This window comes from Thermobia domestica, chromosome 1, assembly GCF_964235325.1.
Source record: "Thermobia domestica chromosome 1, izTheDome1.hap1.1, whole genome shotgun sequence".
NCBI classification, from domain to species: Eukaryota; Metazoa; Arthropoda; class Insecta; order Zygentoma; family Lepismatidae; genus Thermobia; species Thermobia domestica.
Genome location: NC_137454.1, coordinates 241,488,939 through 241,509,850, shown reverse-complemented (window position 1 = coordinate 241,509,850; position 20,912 = coordinate 241,488,939). Strand labels below are relative to the sequence as shown.

The 20,912-nt window shown below is 35.6% G+C and overlaps 1 protein-coding gene across 1 annotated transcript in view; it reads left to right on the top strand.

The window, feature by feature from the left end:
* Positions 1-20,912, top strand: part of LOC145694788 (phospholipase B1, membrane-associated-like) — a 166,852-nt gene that overhangs the window by 37,628 nt on the left and 108,312 nt on the right. The window contains exons 2-4 of the mRNA XM_081771430.1: positions 8,678-8,924; positions 13,789-14,015; positions 20,716-20,875. Of these exons, the coding sequence (XP_081627556.1) occupies positions 8,678-8,924; positions 13,789-14,015; positions 20,716-20,875 (634 nt within the window). The remainder of the gene's footprint in view (positions 1-8,677; positions 8,925-13,788; positions 14,016-20,715; positions 20,876-20,912) is intronic.

The following is a 20,912-nucleotide window of genomic DNA, read 5'->3' as shown; positions in this document are numbered from 1 at the left end:
GACAAAGGAGAGTATTTCATTTTTCCAACTTTTCCAAGAGATAAGTTTAAAGATGTTATCATAAGTTTATTTTATCGTGTTCTGTCAAAATTTAGTTTGATCTCGTCAGTTACATATCTGACACGAAGGATATCAAACTAAATTTTAAAATAAGCCGATATAATAAATAATGAGAAAAGGTCTCAACTTGTCTGCTGGAAAAGTTAAGAAAATGAGATACACCCTGCCTATTCTCTCGAGAGGTACGATTTGTTCTGTATATATACTAGTAAATATCCACAGTACAAAAAGGTCACAGAATGTGAGTAGTAGAAAATGGATCGATCTGGAACAACCTAGGCCAACCTAGGACAACTCACAAGCCCCTGGGAAATTGACCACCGTACACCGTGAGCCCACGGTCTTTTACGACCTCCATTTTAGGGGTGAATTTGTTCCCTTTTATGAGCACTTTTTAGGGGGTGTATTCGTTCTCTTTTACGAGCACATTTTAGGGGGTGAACTCGTTCCCTTTTATGAGCATATTTTCCAACCCCTATTTGAACATAGCAGAAATTACACTGAGACTATGAACATACAGCAGAACAGATAATACATAAGACTCGTTCCCTTTTATGAACACTCTTTCAGGGGTGAACTCGTTCTCTTTTATGACCACATTTTAGGGGGTGAACTCGTTCTCTTTTATGAGCATATTTTTCAACCCCTATTTTAACATAGCAGAAATTACACTGAGACTATAAACACACAACAGAACAGATAATACATAAGACTCGTTCCCTTTTATGAACACTCTTTCAGGGGTGAACTCGTTTTCCAACCCCTATTTTAACATAGCAGAAATCATAGCTAATAAAAGAGCATGGCTTATTTTTCAACCCCTATTTTAACATAGCAGAAATTACACTGAGACTACGTAACACACAACAACCTCCATTTTCATAAGAGTACATAACATAACAAGGGTGTACTCGTTCTCTTTTATGAGCATATTTTTCAACCCCTATTTTAACATAGGAGATAACACATAAGATTACGAACACATAGAAGAGCTGATAACACATAGCACTATTTTAACATAGCAGAACATAAGACTACGTAACATAGCAAGGGTGGACTCGTTCTCTTTTATGAGCATATTTTCCAACCCTTATTTTAACATAGCATAAGACTACGAACACATAGCAGAGGTGTATTCGTTTTCAACCCCTTAGCATAAGACTATGTAACATAGCAGTTACGAACACATAGTAGAGCAGATAATAAACACAACAACCTCCATTTTAGGGGTGAATTTATTCCCTTTTATGAGCATATTTTCCAACCCCTATTTCAACATGACAGAGACTACGAAACATGGCGGACATAGCACAAGGGGTGTATTCATTTTCTCCACCCCTAATTGAACATAGCAGAAATTACACTGAGACTACGTAACACACAACAACCTCCATTTTAGGGGTGGACTCGTTCTCTTTTATAATTACTTTTCCAACCCCTATTTTACCATAGCAGAAATTACATAAAAAATTTTTTTCAACCCCTATTTTAAGACAATGAATACCTATGTAACATAGCGATTCGATACGCTCTTTGAACCGATTTGGATGAAACTCGGCATATGGGGGTTTTCGACCATGCTGATTACGAATATCATACTTATTTTTACCTGGGTCTTATAGTTTATGTGGGATACGCCCTTTGTATGACACTTAAAAACCCAATAACTCGAAAACGAAGCAACGTATTGAGGTGGTGTTTCCACATTTAGCAATAGGTCATCAGGTACTACATGTCCCAAAATTAGTGGTCATCGAGGTCAAAGGTCAAAATACTTAAAAACCAATAACTCGAAAACGAAGCAACGTGTTTCCAAATCTAGTAATAGGTCATCAACTAGTGCAAGTTAAAAAATAATGACCATCGAGGTCAAAGGTCAAAATACTTAAAACCCAATAACTCAAAAACGGAGCCAAGTATTAAGGTGCTGTTTCCAAATCTAGTAATAGATCATCAACTACTACAAGTTCCAAAATAATGACCATCGAGGTCAAAGGTCAATATACTTAAAACCTAGTAACTCAGAAACGGAGCCACATATTGAGGTGCTGTTTCCAAATCTAGTAATAGATCATCAACTACTACAAGTTCCAAAATAATGACCATCGAGGTCAAAGGTCAAAATACTTAAAACCTAATAGTTTGTAAACGGAGCCACATATTGAGATGGTGTTTCCACATTTAGTAACTGGTCATCAACTACTACAAGTTCCAAAATAATGATCATCGAGGTCAAAGGTCAACATACTTAAAACCTAATAACATGAAAACTGAGCCACATATTGAGGTGCTGTTTCCACATTTAGTAATCGGCCACCAACTACTACAAGTTCCAAAATACTGATCTTCGAGGTCAAAGGTCAACATACTTAAAACCTAATAACACGAAAACTGAGCCACATATTGAGGTGCTGTTTCCACATTTAGTAATAGTTCATCAATCACTGCAAGTTCCAAAATAATGACCATCGAGAGCTTGTAAACGGAGCAACGGATAAATTTTGTACAAAGCAGAAAAAGTGAAGGAGGAATAAATTTGAGTGGCCTTAAATAAACGAAGGAATATTGTACCAATGAGAAATGTCATTTTTTCTAGACCATGTTCTAATATTTAAACAAACGAAGGGGTGAGTTTGAGTGACCTATTCTATTTTGCACCAACGAGAAATAATTGCGTATTTTATATAAACAATCTGATAAATTTAACCGGCTCAGAAGTTCAATACTATTTTGTACTCTTGAGTGAGCTTTCCAATTTTGTAGCAAGAAGGACCATTTATTTAAAAACTAACTCAGAATTTCATTTCGTTTTTGTAATACTCAAATTTGGATGAAGTGTTTAGTTTTGTACGAACCAGAAAAATTTGATTGGATTATTTCCTTAGGTACCAACTGGAAAAAGTGAAGGGCTATTATTTAAATAAACGAAGGAATAGAGTATTTAGTTTTTGTACCAACTAGAAAAAAAGAAGTGAAGTATGAATAAAATTTAGGTGGGTTATTTTCTTTTGTACCAACTGGAAAAGAGAAGAAGAGCTACTTTAACTAGCTCATTATGTACTGTTTAAACAAATGAAAATTGACCATTATGTAACTTTTGAACTTACTGAAATGTTCTATTTTTGTATCAATCAGAAAAACCCGAAGAAGGATCATTTTAACAAGTTCATAATTTCTGTAACGAAAGAATAATTTCGATGCTCTACTTTTTATACCAACGAGAAAAAAAATGAACTAGCTGAATATACGAAATAATAAATTTAAGTGACCTATTCAATTTTGTACCAATGAGAAATGGCATTTTAACTGGCTCAGAATTTTACTACTCAAATAAACAATGGAGTATTTAGTTGTGTACCACCGAGAAAAAAAAGAAATTGCACCATTTTGAAGTATTCAAATAAACAAAAGTCAATTAAACGAAGTAATGCATTTGAGTGAGCTATTTAATTTGAAAAAACCGAAGTTGAGTATTTTATACAATTTTGTATTATTTCAACAAACAAAGGAATAAGCAAAGAAGGATCATTTTATATCATTTTAATCTAGTCTAATAAACGAAGGCATAAATATGAGTAAGCTATTTAATTTTGTAGCTGAGTATTTTCACGAAAGAACAAAATTGTAGTAATCAGAAAAAGCGAAGAAGACCCATTTTTACTAACTGAGAATTTCTGTACCTTTTTGTGCTATTTCAACAAACGATGGGATAAATTTGAGTGGCCTGTTTTTTTTGTACCAACCAGAAAAATCGAAGAAGGTCCAATTTAGCTAACTCAGAATTTATGCACCTTTGTACTAGCCCAATGAACGAAAGAACAAATTTGGGTGCTCTACTTTTTTTATACCAAGCAAAGAAGAACCATTTTGTACTACTCAAATAAACGAAAGAAAAAGCGAAAAAAGACCATTTTTAACTAGCTCAGAATTTGTATACGTTTTGTACTAATCAAATAAATGAAGGAATATTTAGTTTTGTACCAAGCAAAATAAGAATAAAATTTGGATGGACTATTTCCTTATATACCAACAAAAATGGAGCAAATTTGAGTGGCATACATACATACTTTTGTAGCAACGAAAAAACAAGAAACCGAAGGAGGAATAAATCTGAGTGACCTATTCAGTTTTGAACTAAAGCGAGAAAGGTAAAATTTAAATAGCTCAGTATTTATGTACATTTTGTACTATTAAACGAAGGAATAAATTTGGATGTTCTACAGAAGAAAACGGAGAAGGGGTCATTTTATTTAATTTTGTAGAACTCAAATATACAAAGGTATAAATCGTGTGACCCATTAAGTTTTGTACTAAGCAGAAAATTTGTTGGCTTTTTTAGAAAGACCATTTTATCTTTTGTATTACTCAAATAAAGAAACCTATTCCGATTTGCCGGCTACTTTTTTTCGCTAATCATTTTTTGTGCTCTAAAGCAAAGAGAGACCATTTTTAACTAGCTTAGAATGTATGTGCCTTTTTGTAACGAAGGAACAAATTTGAGTGGTCTATTTGCGTATCAATCCTGCTGCGAGTAGATCAATTAGTACATAGATTCTAAGTACTAAATGAAATTCTGAGTTAGTTTTAAAAAAATGGTCCGAGTAGTAAAATTCTGAGCCAGTTAAAATGCCATTTCTCATTGGTACAAAATTGAATAGGTCACGTAAATTTATTATTTCGTATATTCAGCTAGTTCATTTTTTCTCGTTGGTATAAAAAGTAGAACATCGAAATTATTCATTCGTTACAGGAATTATGAGCTTGTTAAAATGATCCTTCTTCGGGTTTTTCTGATTGATACAAAAATGGAACATTTCAGTAAGTTCAAAAGTTACATAATGGTCAATTTTCATTTGTTTAAACAGTACATAATGAGCTAGTTAAAGTAGCTCTTCTTCTCTTTTCCAGTTGGTACAAAAGAAAATAACCCACCTAAATTTTATTCATACTTCACTTCTTTTTTTCTAGTTGGTACAAAAACTAAATACTCTATTCCTTCGTTTATTTAAATAATAGCCCTTCACTTTTTCCAGTTGGTACCTAAGGAAATAATCCAATCAAATTTTTCTGGTTCGTACAAAACTAAACACTTTATCCAAATTTGAGTATTACAAAAACGAAATGAAATTCTGAGTTAGTTTTTAAAAAAATGGTCCTTCTTGCTACAAAATTGGAAAGCTCACTCAAGAGTACAAAATAGTATTGAACTTCTGAGCCGGTTAAATTTATCAGATTGTTTATATAAAATACGCAATTATTTCTCGTTGGTGCAAAATAGAATAGGTCACTCAAACTCACCCCTTCGTTTGTTTAAATATTAGAACATGGTCTAGAAAAAATGACATTTCTCATTGGTACAATATTCCTTCGTTTATTTAATTAGTACAAGAAGACATAATTCTCAGCTAGTTAAAATGGTATTTCTCGTTGGTACAAAATTGAATAGGCCACTCAAATTTATTCCTCCTTCACTTTTTTTGCTTTGTACAAAATTTATCCGTTGCTCCGTTTACAAGCTCTCGATGGTCATTATTTTGGAACTTGCAGTGATTGATGAACTATTACTAAATGTGGAAACAGCACCTCAATATGTGGCTCAGTTTTCGTGTTATTAGGTTTTAAGTATGTTGACCTTTGACCTCGATGATCAGTATTTTGGAACTTGTAGTAGTTGGTGGCCGATTACTAAATGTGGAAACAGCACCTCAATATGTGGCTCAGTTTTCGTGTTATTAGGTTTTAAGTATGTTGACCTTTGACCTCGATTATCATTATTTTGGAACTTGTAGTAGTTGGTGGCCGATTACTAAATGTGGAAACAGCACCTCAATATGTGGCTCAGTTTTCGTGTTATTAGGTTTTAAGTATGTTGACCTTTGACCTCGATGATCATTATTTTGGAACTTGTAGTAGTTGATGACCAGTTACTAAATGTGGAAACACCATCTCAATATGTGGCTCCGTTTACAAACTATTAGGTTTTAAGTATTTTGACCTTTGACCTCGATGGTCATTATTTTGGAACTTGTAGTAGTTGATGATCTATTACTAGATTTGGAAACAGCACCTCAATATGTGGCTCTGTTTCTGAGTTACTAGGTTTTAAGTATATTGACCTTTGACCTCGATGGTCATTATTTTGGAACTTGTAGTAGTTGATGATCTATTACTAGATTTGGAAACAGCACCTTAATACTTGGCTCCGTTTTTGAGTTATTGGGTTTTAAGTATTTTGACCTTTGACCTCGATGGTCATTATTTTTTAACTTGCACTAGTTGATGACCTATTACTAGATTTGGAAACACGTTGCTTCGTTTTCGAGTTATTGTGTTTTAAGTATTTTGACCTTTGACCTCGATGACCACTAATTTTGGGACATGTAGTACCTGATGACCTATTGCTAAATGTGGAAACACCACCTCAATACGTTGCTTCGTTTTCGAGTTATTGGGTTTTTAAGTGTCATACAAAGGGCGTATCCCACATAAACTATAAGACCCAGGTAAAAATAAGTATGATATTCGTAATCAGCATGGTCGAAAACCCCCATATGCCGAGTTTCATCCAAATCGGTTCAAAGAGCGTATCGAATCGCTATGTTACATAGGTATTCATTGTCTTAAAATAGGGGTTGAAAAAAATTTTTTATGTAATTTCTGCTATGGTAAAATAGGGGTTGGAAAAGTAATTATAAAAGAGAACGAGTCCACCCCTAAAATGGAGGTTGTTGTGTGTTACGTAGTCTCAGTGTAATTTCTGCTATGTTCAATTAGGGGTGGAGAAAATGAATACACCCCTTGTGCTATGTCCGCCATGTTTCGTAGTCTCTGTCATGTTGAAATAGGGGTTGGAAAACATGCTCAAAAAAGGGAATAAATTCGCCCCTAAAATGGAGGTTGTTGTGTTTATTATCTGCTCTACTATGTGTTCGTAACTGCTATGTTACATAGTCTTATGCTAAGGGGTTGAAAACGAATACACCTCTGCTATGTGTTCGTAGTCTTATGCTATGTTAAAATAAGGGTTGGAAAATATGCTCATAAAAGAGAACGAGTCCACCCTTGCTATGTTACGTAGTCTTATGTTCTGCTATGTTAAAATAGTGCTATGTGTTATCAGCTCTTCTATGTGTTCGTAATCTTATGTGTTATCTCCTATGTTAAAATAGGGGTTGAAAAATATGCTCATAAAAGAGAACGAGTACACCCTTGTTATGTTATGTACTCTTATGAAAATGGAGGTTGTTGTGTGTTACGTAGTCTCAGTGTAATTTCTGCTATGTTAAAATAGGGGTTGAAAAATAAGCCATGCTCTTTTATTAGCTATGATTTCTGCTATGTTAAAATAGGGGTTGGAAAACGAGTTCACCCCTGAAAGAGTGTTCATAAAAGGGAACGAGGCTTATGTATTATCTGTTCTGTTGTGTGTTCATAGTCTCAGTGTAATTTCTGCTATGTTCAAATAGGGGTTGGAAAATATGCTCATAAAAGGGAACGAGTTCACCCCCTAAAATGTGCTCGTAAAAGAGAACGAATACACCCCCTAAAAAGTGCTCATAAAAGGGAACAAATTCACCCCTAAAATGGAGGTCGTAAAAGACCGTGGGCTCACGGTGTACGGTGGTCAATTTCCCAGGGGCTTGTGAGTTGTCCTAGGTTGACCTAGGTTGTTCCAGATCGATCCATTTTCTACTACTAATGTGTGATAGTATTTCCCTGTTACTATGTTCTGATTTATATATCACATTCACAAGTCTCATCTCGTCAGTGAAATTCTTGGAGATGACATAATTTATTATAGTACGTATGTTGTATGAAAGACTCAAATTTATATGTTCTCATAGAAGCAATAATATGTTATGTTTCTCAAACCTTAATATTTCAGATGTTTACCTTAAGAGATCATGCGCTTGAAAATAAAAATAAATGGAAAGAATATTTATAGTTTCAGTGATAACTTAAGCTTTACTTAATATGACTAATATTAATATTTTACGTATGATGACAAATGTGCCTAGATCCTCATACGCCAACATTCTTATGCACTCAAGCTGATTATTAGTGGAAAGAGTACGTAATAGTTACGTAGCATTTGGCTTAAATCAGAACCCATAGTTATCTTATGTATTACAAAAGTTACAAACTGAAACATTAAATAATACTTTTTGGTTTGAAACTACACCTACAAGAAATAGATACAATTCTGAACATATTGAATGAAATATATTTTTAATTAAAATTTAAGAGTTATTGATAGCTTTAGGTTATTATATACCATTAGCCATAGTGTACATTGTCATCTTGTTCTAGGGGTTTTATTGGGTGCGTTTGAACATCAGTTTGACCTTAATAGATGGCGCATCTATTTTGACTCTGTTATTGCTGAGCACAAATTAATTACATACTTTTTTAGCCCCGTAAAAATTAGTTTTTGTCGATTTTATTCAAGAATTAAACTTAAGGATTTACTATCAGATATGTCATTATGTTCAGCTTTATGAGATCTATCGATTTTCTGTCTCATCTTTGGACATTATTATTTATTATTATTTATACTAATATCATTGTAGAGAATTAACTAATTTATTTATTTATTTATTTATTGTATATTCCATAGCTGGATCTCTACCATTATGGCGATGTTCCAAACAGAAAACGGGTCCAACGTCCAGTGCCCGATTCCGTGCCATTCCCTTGCAAAGTCTCAACGTCAGATGAAATTCCAACCAGTGTTCATAGGCTCCGTCCCAGTGATATTAAAGTGATCGGAGCGATCGGTAGCAGTTACGTTGCAGGGAATGCAGCTTTGGGACAGGTCCTTACGGATGGTTTCATTGAATACAGAAGTGTTTCATTCGCTGGAGGTAAGAATGTGAAATAGAACTACCTTTGGTGTTTTCCTTAATAAGTAGATACATTTGTAGGGCAGAAATTGCTTAACTGGAATGCACTAACCAGGGTACCTGATTAGTAGATTCACAGACGCCAGGGTTTAATTTTCCTTTTTTTCAGTGGGTGTTCACGCTTCGGTGCTCACGCCAGGGTTTAATGTCTCAAAATGACACACACACACACACACACGCATATATATATATATATGACACATTTTTTAAAAATTTAGCTCAAGCCCCAATCTTTCTCAAAATTTAGTATTAAACTTGACCTAACCTTCAGAAACATTTTCTAAACTCTGGTTCACAACCTGACGCTTGCCTCCCGAATGGTACCATTGCCTCCTAGAACTTTGCCTGTCATCGAGACAACAAAAATTCCATTTTTGTAACAAAAATCTAACTTAATTGATTTTTAGCATAAAGTGAAGATGGCAATATTGTTTAGGGACAAACGAAATTTTCCCACCCCTTCTTGTCATATTTTGGGTTCAGTGAAGATCAAGGTCAGAGCTGAATTTACCGCATAATGCCTGCAATCCTCTATAGTGAAAGTGGAGCCGCTAAGCAACACAAACTGTAAATAGCTATTGCGTTCTTTGTAACATTTTTCACGGGCACACTTCTTCAACGTTTGTCTTTATTCCAATTATCGTTTAACGAAAGTCAATAATTATTAAAGAATTGCAATTAATCGGCCCCAGCCCGGCCCGACCTGAAGAGAAATCAGTGTCGGCCCGCCCAAGCCTGTCCCGCGGGCCGGGCCGGGCTTCGGGCCTCGGGCTGAATCCCCCTTGCAGGTCTCTAATATATATAACAGATTCAATAGATTAGTGCGTAAACTGGGATATTTCTTTAGAGAAGCGTGAAAGACTATCAACGAGGCATAAGCTACGGTAGTAAAATAAACTGTGAAATTATTTTTAAACTGCAAAGACGTCAGATTTTTTATTGTACCACTATTATCCAAACTTTGTATTGAATGAAACTCAAACGAAACATTGAGATTTTGTTTCCACATTTCAAACGTGTTCCTTATTACATCTCAAAGAAAAGAGAGAAAATATATTTTAGTAATAATGTTTCAATTAAAACCGCTAAAACATTTGATAATACTTTGTGTGAAATCGAAGATTATTTAACTGTCTTGTAATTTATATAGGTTCATATTTATATATAAAAAGCATCTAATTTCAAGTTATTCGAAGAAATAACTCTACAAAATTAAATATGTATTATTATTGTTGTTATATCATTCGATGTGCCGTTTACTTGAAGAGTCTAAAATAGGCGTAAACAATTATTCAATGCATATGCATTCCTGTCTAGAATTGAATTTGAGATCACATGCACCTTTTTTTCATGGAACGAAATTATAACTTCGACATTAATTTGAATGCGAAAATCCAATGAATACTGAGCACCTATTCAAAATATCCATGGGTACCTGTCCCTCAAGCACTCATGTAGTGGGCGCCTATGGTTAGGTTTATGAATTTGTTTGCTATTATTGTGGGGGAACACCGGTGTTCAGTGATACTCACTCACCTTTGGTGTGTGGAGTACTTCGTTCCCTCCTAGCTCACGCCAAATGAATTTTGTGATGGACAAATAACGTGTTTGTGGGTTATCTAGGGGAAATATTTCGCAATAGATGATGTGAGAACAGAAGAGGTTTAGGAAAAGTGATGGGAGGTTTGTTACAGTGCAGAAAGATATTGGCGTAACCACAGCTTTTGCTAGCTGTTGTTACATGGGTACTTAGTTCTAAGAATTGAAAGAACCTATCTGTGGTTTAACGGTATTTTAGGACAGGCAACAGTACCCTAGGGGGTTCTGGCCTTTTGCATTTACACCTATGCAGAGAGGCAGCAAACAAAACCAATTATCACAATATAAAATCAAAAAGTGAAAATCGTACGGCAGTGTAAGATGTTGCAGCTAGATAGGAGGATTAATTACAATTACGAAAACTGATTTAAATGCTTGTCGTAAGTGGTTATGTCATACACTGGGACGATTCGCCTATCGGAATTATAGTTCTTCCTCCGAGAGTTTTGATTGATTGATTGCTTTTGAGTTTTACGTCCCGTTCAGCAGCGAGGCTATTTGATACGTGGACCTACTGATTAACGTGGAATCCGAACCACATGAGCTCCCACCGGGAATCGAAGCCGGGTCTCCCGCGCCAAAGTCGCATACGCTAACCGCTTAATCATGGAGGAACTCTCCTCCGAGAGTTTATTCTGTATTGAGACTAACTAAGGTTAATAACTCTGTTGTATATGTTTAACAACTTTCTTCTAATTTGAACAATATACTATGAATTTTATTCCTTAAAATATTGTGCCTGATTCCCTATTTTGCCATGTTATACTTTTGATAGAATAAAGTAGGAGTAATTTACTCATTCTACCTTTGTTCCAATACAGATTAGAGATTCAGCCCCCTCTAAAGAATAAGTAGTCTATCTCCGGATACCTGGGATTAAAGGCAGCTGTAGTGAGGTGTTCACCGTATCACCTCGTGTATGTATCAAAGTTTAATAGTGGTGAAAAATTATCTCGCCAGCACTTGAGCATCATATGTCCTATCAGGCATAGGAAAACTCTACTTTTTTCCCTTACTTTTGGTGGAATATCCAATAAATTTTCGAATTTCTTTGGAGCTTGCATTGTGACGCCCGTCCACCACATCAAATTGTGTATTAACGAAATCTACGACAAAAAGTAATGAATGCTCCTTTTCAAAAGTCTTTAGTCCGATATTTCGGTCTCGAGTTGTGGATGATTTCGTTTCTTCTGACAAATTTTTTGCTGGTCACAGTGCTGAAAGGAAGCATTTCTACACACACGTTAGGCTTTACTGTTGATCTTATTTTGATGTCAGAAATCACCTCTCGAAAGCTTTTCATGTCCTTTTCGAACAATCTTTGTACGAAACCGCTCCTCTTCAAACTTGTTAAAGTTTTGAAAGGCAACGATTAGATCACTTAATAGGAATTTGTAAGTATTAACTTTCATATATCTCGCTCCTTTTCAAAGTTGTTAAGTTTTGAAAGGCAACGACTAGATCACTTAATAGCATTTTGGAAGCATTCAATGGCATATACACCGTATATACAGGGTCCATCCTTAAAGTAGTAGGACTGAGTCAATTAAAAATAAGATATTGACAGAAATAACACTTACGGTTAATATTCTTCGAAATATGATCCTCCTACATCCACACACCGCTGCCAGCGGGATTTCCAGTTTTCATACGCTTCCTGGAAGGCGGAAACTGGAATGCTGTTCAGCTGCCTCGTCACGGCCTGTTGTAATGCTTCCACCGAGCCGTGATGATGCACTTTCAGGGTGGTTTTGAGGCGGGGGAAGAGGAAAAAGTCTGGTGGGGCAAAGTCGGGACTGTAGGGTGGCTGAGGTAAGGTTGCAATGTTATGTTGGGCCAAATACGCCACCACTCGGAAGTCCTTTTGCGAACGTCCTTTTGCTCGCCTGTCAGCACTCGCGGCACCAACTTTGCGCAAATTTTCCTCATTTGCAATTGTTCGTGCACAATTTCGTGAACTTGGGTTTTAGCAACGCCTAGTTCATCGGCAATCATGCAAACAGTTAATCTTCGGTCACTGTCCAGCAAATTCTTCACTCTTGCAACATTTTCCTCCGTTTTGGAGCTCGAAGGTCGTCCTGGCCGTGCAGCGTCTTCAACTTTTTTTCTCCCCTCCCTAAACAGCTTGTGCCACTCAAACACACTCGATCTTCCAATGGCGTTATCACCGTACGCCGTCTTGATCATTTCATGAGTCTCTTTCCCAGTTTTACCGAGCTTTACGCAAAATTTGATGGCGTAACGCTGTTCCAAAAGATTGGCCATGACGCAGCGTGACGAGGGTCACTCGCAGAGGTTACGATGACGAGCGATCTTTACCCTGCTATGGCTGGCAGCCGACTGGCGCTTCTTCCTGTCTTTCCTTAGACCCACCTCAACCAACAACAGGTGGAGTAACCGCCGTCAGTCTGTAAAATGAAAAGAAAAGGAATCAGTCCTACTACTTTAAGGATGGACCTTGTATATATATATATATATATATATATATATATATATATATATATATATATATATATATATATATATCGCTCCTCTTCAAACTTGTTAAAAGTTTTGAAAGGCAACGGTTACGTCATTTAATAGCAATTTGTAAGTATTAAATGCCATATATCTCGATCCTCTTCAAAGTTGTTAAGTTTTGAAAGGCAACGACTAGGTCACTTGATAGCATTTTGTAAGTATTAGACTAAATGTCATATATATCTCGCTCCTCTTCAAACTTGCTGAAGTTTTGAAAGGCAATGACTAGGTCACTTAATAGTATTTTGTATGTATTAAATGGCATATATCTCGCTCCTCTTTAAAGTTTTAGAAGGCAACGATTACATCATTTAATACTCTTCAGACTTGTTAAAGATTTAAAAGGCAAAGATTAGGTCACTTAATAGCATTTTGCAAGTAGTAAATGGCATACTCTCCAAACTCACCAAAGATTTGAGAACAATAATAAGTTCACTTAGTATATAATATATTTGTAGGTATTAAATGGCCAGTTCCCCAAACTCGATAAATTGTGAAAATAACGATTAACTTAATAGCATTTTGTAATAGTATATGACGTACTTTCCAAACTTGTCATATTGTTCATGAGATTTAATAGAAAAAGAACTTAAAAGCTAATGGCTAAGGTAGTGAAGACCCTCAGGCAGCTTACAATTAACATACCGATGCAACGTTATTATTGTATATGTAAGTAATTAAAATATTTTGTTTCTTACTTCTGCAGGTGGTCGAGGAACATGGCGTGAATTTCTCACTTTACCGAATATTTTGAAAGAATTTAATCCTCATTTGTATGGCTATTCAACAAACGATTCCCCGCATTTTGTTACCACATCGCATCTTAATGTGGCAATAGGAGCAAGTATCGACGAGGATATGATAAACCAAGGAATTCGACTTGTTAAAAGAATGCAAAGGGATCCGAATGTTAATTTCAGAAAAGACTGGAAGGTAAGAGAATTTTTTTATTCTACAGGGTGAGTTATAGAGCAAACGACAATCCGCATTTGAAATGATTTAGCGAAAATCAGTAAACAAATGTTATTCGCTAGGAAAGAAACTAACAGTTTGGTACACGTAGTGTTTCCTAGTTTCACAGAATTGTTCGTAGATAGGGATGGACACGAGCGAGTTTGAGCAAGTTTTCTTTGAAGCTCCACTCGACTCGATACAGACATATTTAAGCTCGACTCAAGAACTGAACTCGAAAAGTTTCCTCCAACTTGACTCGAATTCAGGTCGAGTTTCGAGTCGAGTCTATCTAAAACGAGCCAAATCCTGTGTGTAGTTTCAAGTAGTCTCCTCAAGTACCCTACAAAGACAATATAATTATTATCAATGATACTACTATTACTACAACTTATTATTATTATTATTATTATTATTATTATTATTATTATTATTATTATTATTATTATTATTATTATTATTATTATTATTATAACACCGTGTATAAACACGGAAGATAGGCGGTTTGTATCAGAATACTAAAATCTAGTTGACTGCCAACCTCGGTAGTTGTGAAGTCTAGGGGGCAAGGCCACCGTTCACGAGTTCTGGGTTTGAGTTCCGGAGGAGAAAATATTTAGGCTCAACCCAAAAATTGTTAAGATAGGGCGCTGACTAAATATGTTCAAAACTGCTCGGGCCGGGTGAGCCGAATTAAAACTATAGCTCATCCCAACCGAGCCGGCTCCAGCCAATGGGTCACCCGAACCGAGCCGAACCGAGCTGATGGCTCACCTCAAACGAAACGGTTCGAGCCATGGGCTTAATTGAGCCAAGTCAATGGCTCATCCCAACCGAGCCGACTCGAGCTGTTCACTCAGTTGAACCGACCCAAGCCGGTTGACATCACTACCCAGACTGCGCTTCTGCTTGGGACCGTGCAGGTCTCACTCTTGATGGTAAGAACTACAGTATATACTTACATTGGTGCTCCCGACATTTGAAGCTGTCTCGTTATAAAAAATCCAGTGTCGTCTCGTTACCGAGACGAGACGAGATACAAGCAGTGTGCCCTCTCATTAGCATCACTAAAAGTATTCCACATTACTGCTTACATTTCTCATGGCTTTTGTTTTCCGGTCTAATCAAGCCATGATTTCAAAACGACTTAAAATGAGCTGAACCAGCGAGCCATTTATCAAACTCGACTCGAATTAAAACTCGGCCTCAAAGACAGAGACTCGGTTTGAAACTAGACTCGAGAAAATTATCTTTGACTTGACTCGTGTCCATCTCTATTCGTAGTGCTATTAGCGTAATGTCTAACGACAAAGATATTTTAGTAAAAGGTTTAATAGTGTTGGCAACAACTGCTCTGAAAATATAATAGACTGTATGAAACAATTTATGAACAAACTAAAACTTCAGTTATTAGCATGTTTTAGGAGTCACACATTGTATAGGACCATACGTGGAACAAATACGTAATGAACTTTTACACGTGTTAAACTAACATCATGCCCACAATGGCCATTTATGGCATACATTTTGTAAACTGAAGTCAAATTAGGTTCTAGCGGCTCACAAAAATGGCGTGATTTGGAAAACATTGAAAATGATTGTTGTTTCCCTTCTCTTTTGTAACATTACAGCAAAAGCTTCCAGTAGGTATAATTACAACAAGTTCTCACAATTACATGATTTAAGCAGTGTTGCAAACTTTAACAATGTTTATCATATCTTCTTATCAGTTTTAGATATCTAAGTGCTGCAAGCCCTAACAGCACAATTACATAGCAGGCATATGCCTATCATGTTCTCTCAGGTACATGAGAATGTGTCCAGTATGTGCCTTATGTACCTTATGTACCTCGAACAGTATGTACCTAAAGGACGTACCTAAAACATGACAGATATATGTCCCAAGTGACGACATAAAAACAAATGACTGTTAGAGTGCGAAACTAAGCCAGGTATATAAATGCTATATTTGTGGTACATAGTTACAAATATCAATTAGGTGTAACAAGTACATGAAACTGTAGGTAGCTGAAGTACATACTTAGCACATGAATATCATATGTGCCAAGTGTCGGGTACCTAAAAGGTAGCTGGGACACGTAAATGGCACATGCCTAGTACATCTTATGCTTTTAGGGAACGACAATATGGTTTGTTTACCAATTGCAAACGATACAAGTAACTAGGTATTATACTTATCTAAGCATTTTTTCGAAATAAATTCTTTCAAAAAATTAAAATTTTCAAGCCCTTGTAACTTCGTTTCTATTCATTCGAAACAAGTCATACCGTGACAATGGTATCCAACACTAAGGTACATTCGATGTACATTATCGTGTCCATCTCCGTTAGACTGTATGTGTGATAGAGGCTTCCAAATTTTTGATGTTTGTGATAAAAACATCCTTAGTTTACAATACTGAGTAATAAATGTGGTATTTTAGGTTTTCGTTTGACATCTCGATTTGAAATATGTAATAATCTGACGTAGTGCCATTTGTTTGTTTATATTGGGTTGGAAACACTGTTTGTTTAGTGTTTCTGTTTAACAGGGAAAAAATGTGTCCTCCTCCTTGTAGTTACTTCGTGCAAAGTTTCGCTTTTTTCCACTCTTTTAGTTTCTCCGTTATTGTGGTTGGACATTATAAATGATGCACTATATATTTTATATATATAGTTTTTCTTTTTTCTTTTTCTTTTTATTCTTTTGCATGTCTACCTAAAATAGCCATTGGCTGTGGTCTTGAGTTATATAATCACGCGCAGTTACATCCTTATAAAATTAATTTTCGTTTCACGTAGTTCAATACAGTGCACATAGATGGCAGGATATGTTATTATTGCGGTGAGTTTATTTTCAATTTGAGGACAAGAAAAAATCCATGTATAAATATCCTTTAAGTACTCATAGTCAGGCGCAACTCAGAAATTTTTGTTGGGAGCAGTTGTAAAATTTGGGGGGGGACGCGGCAAAAATATGTAAAGTGTGCCCGCAGTTCCTAAAAAAATACAATGGGCAAAGATAGGCAGGGGGATGGCGTGATATCATGCCAGTGGCGTATTTACGATTTTGTTTCGGGGCGGGCTTTGCTAACTTTATTCCTGGAAATGTGAAAATTCTGCAAGATATTTCATTTACTCTAAAATAGTTTATTGAGTAAGCATGAAATTTCGGGGGGCTTAAGCCAGAAATGCCTCCCTTAAATACGCCACTGCATCATGCCGCTACCTACCGCCCCCTTCCTTTTCAGATCCATTTTTACCTCTGCTTGGGAGGGTCCAATTCTACAAGCTACTACAGCTATGTAGTATTGAATAGGTATTATTCTGCACCCCATAAGTAATTGTAAATTACTTCCACCTACATTTTGAGAAAACAAAATGATCGAACTATATTGTTTTTATAAGAGAAAGAGTACAAATGAAGTGTAAAATCAAATGTTCGTGCTACATCAGTCATTTCCCTGTTAAACAAGTATAGTTTTATTAAATAAGTGTACAAATGTATGTAGAGTTAGGAAGAAGTCCCATTTTTTTTAGCTCTACCCTAAAAGACAGAATTTTACAATATAATTTTTATCAATAAGAATGAAGTTTTTGTTATTGTGAACCTGTATGTACAGCAAGGCCAGATTAAGGGAGGGGCTTAGGGGTGCTACAACCCCGAGCCTTCAGGTGGACAGGAACCTCCACTCTGACCAAAACCTCAACTGGCTATCCAAAAAGAATCATGAAGATACAATCATCATAAAATAAAATACGACCAAAAATATGAAACATACGTTCTTAACTTTCCTACTGTACTTGCACAGAAATGTATTAGGCGAAGTCAGCAGAGGACACATATTTTTTCTAGCCCCGGGCCTCAAGATGGGCTAATCCAGCCTTGATGTACAGTATAATCATGTTGAAATAAATTTGAACTCCTACCAGTATCTCTTACACTAAACCAGCCGTGTGCAACAGCCGGCCCTTGCCATATGCGGCCCGCCTAACCCTGTCTTCCGGCCCGCTGGTCAGTTATTGAAAAACAATAATTATTATAATGTTTCTTTTTTTACAAAAACTGTTTAGAATGAACTGGAAATTTTTCATTGATCACACAGTGCGAAACGTGGTAACGCACTGAAGACAAACACTTGGCAATCGTAGGTACTTGGGAGAAATTTCCCTCGGTATAAGGATTGCTAGATGTACCGACCAAGTTCTAAATACATTATTCTGCTCCTCTTTAGGGAGTAAATATTTTGGTTACCAGTATAACAGTTGTTTTGTGTTATTGTGATGTAAATTACGATGAACATGTTCCGTCATTTAATACTATACTATTCAATTGTCGTAAAAAAAAAAAAGTTAAAAAAATTATATATCTACAGTGATGTCCCGCAACGCCATTTAGTGCTCTGTGATTGGCCCGCCCACTGTTCGAAGTTGCACACCCCTGCGCTAAACCCATTAATGAGATGATTTGAAACAGGGTTGTAATAAATTTGCCCTTCGATGTATCCGAACATGTTTCGTATTAACAATACCACAGAGATGTCGAAATGAACTTTGATGGTTAACTACAATTCTGAACTTTGGTATTTATTTACATAGGCCTATATTATGTGCATCACTGTTAGGTACACAATAATATACAATCCACAAGTTAACAGTGTATTTTTACATATACAATAAATAAAATCATTTTTTCCGAACAAAATAACAACTATAAGTAATTGTTGGCAACGAACAACATACTTCTTTTAGCACTATAGAAATGTGTTTTTCTTGATTTTCTCGAATAATACGCATCAGAATCTACACTTAGTCATCTCAGTTTCTTCAGCTTGATGTAATCTATCTACTGATAAAACCCTCTTCTTTCGTCATTTTTTAAAAAATTTACTTTACAAAAACTCCTTATTATATTTGACTTACCCGTCCGTCCAGAAAAAAAAATCATGAACCACCTGATTAAGAATCACCAAATTTGATGAAAATGTAGAGAGTCAAACATCGAAGAATCGAAGAGTCAAAAAGTTAAGAATCGAATTCCTTTTTGGAATAGACACTCAAAACGGAAGTAGTAGATATTAACCATACAAGAATACATGACATCTTCATCTTCAACTTTCTGCTACAACCAGAAATAGTAGAAATCTACTACAACTTCCGGTGTTAATATTAATTTACGTAGAGCAAAACCGATAGCAGATAGCAGAAAGCTATTTTTCTGTAATCAATTAACCTCCTTAAAAATAAATACCATTTTCTCTCTTAGCCCTCAATTTAAACTGGAAGTGGCAAAAATCAATCACTTCCGGTTTCAACGTTGATCACCTTAGCATAAAATCCTTAATAGATAGCCAGGAGGAATTTTCTGTAATTAATTAAGCATTCCAAGAATATATTCCATTTGCACTAATCCTTCCATTAAAACCGGAAGTAGCAGGAAAAATATACCATTTCTGATTTTAACATTGATTTATATGGAATTGAAACGGTAATAGATCGAGAGAAGCAGTGTCCTGTAATCGATTAAATGTCTCAATAACTGAATACATTTCATTTCCATCGTTAAGTCTTTTACTAAAACCGAAAATGGTTGAAATTTAATACGTCATTGGGTTTCAATATTGACGTACATATAGTAACCAAAAAAAAACAAAAAAAAAAAAAACGCAGAGACATAGCGAGAAGCGGTTTTATGGAATCGATTTAGCGCTCTAAGAGTAGCTACTGTTTTCTCTTAACCAGCTATTGAAACCGTATAGTGGAGGAAGTCAACCATTTCCGGTTTAAACACTAACTGTTATAGAGTGAAAACAGTAACATATAGTATAGCGAAAAGCTGTTTTCTGTAACCAATTAGGCATACACAAAATATATTCCATCTTAACTCTAATTTCTCTATTAAAACCAAACCTCTTAATAACTGAGCAAATATCACACCATACAAACGAAACTCTTTCACGTGGAGTACTCGTGACACTGCTACTTTTGTATAGTTCTATAAAATTAAATTTTATAAATTAATTATTATTTAGGGCTAATTCTCACTAACTATACTGTATATAGTCTTTTGGGTATTGGGGTAATGAAAATGACTGTGTTTGTGACTTAATAACTCTTGAACTACCCGACTGGTCTCGATTAAATTTTCAGGCCTGGGATGGAAGGCGAGAAGATATTGAAAAATGATCGAAAATGATCTACATTAGTGTCGAATCCATAGTTTTTTGGGGTCGCTGAGATGAACAGTGATACTTCCGTTGCTGTTTAAATCTAAATTCACGTTTGTATGTCCAAATTAAACGAATTCTCTCCTTGCGAAGAACGCTAGTATTTGATAAGAATATATTTCATTATCACTTTCATCTCAATAGACAGTGTGCTTATTGTACAGCGTCAACTTTTATGTTTACAAAACAAATTCATTTTTCTCGATTTTCTCGAAGACTCATCATAAGTTTTCACGCTTACCAATATCATTTTCTTCAGCTCAATATGACCTATCGATTGGTATTATACTGTATATTCCGAATCTTTGAACATTTTTTGTCATTGTACACTAATAATATTGTACCAAAATGTATTAGTTTTTAACTTATAAAAAGAGTTATACGTTGCATGAATTATTAATGAATGCCTCAAATATATCATTTCATTAATAACTTCTTTTATTACTTTTTTTCAGTTGATTACAGTGTTATCAGGACATAATAATATTTGTTCGAGAAAATGTTACAATGAATCCACAAACTCAGCGGAAGACCACGCCAAGAAGTTAGCGAAGCTTCTGGACATGTTGAGGGATAATGTACCAAGAGCTTTTGTTAATCTTATACCTGTTACTAGTGAGTATTCTGTTCTAATACCAGTTAACAGAGCCAA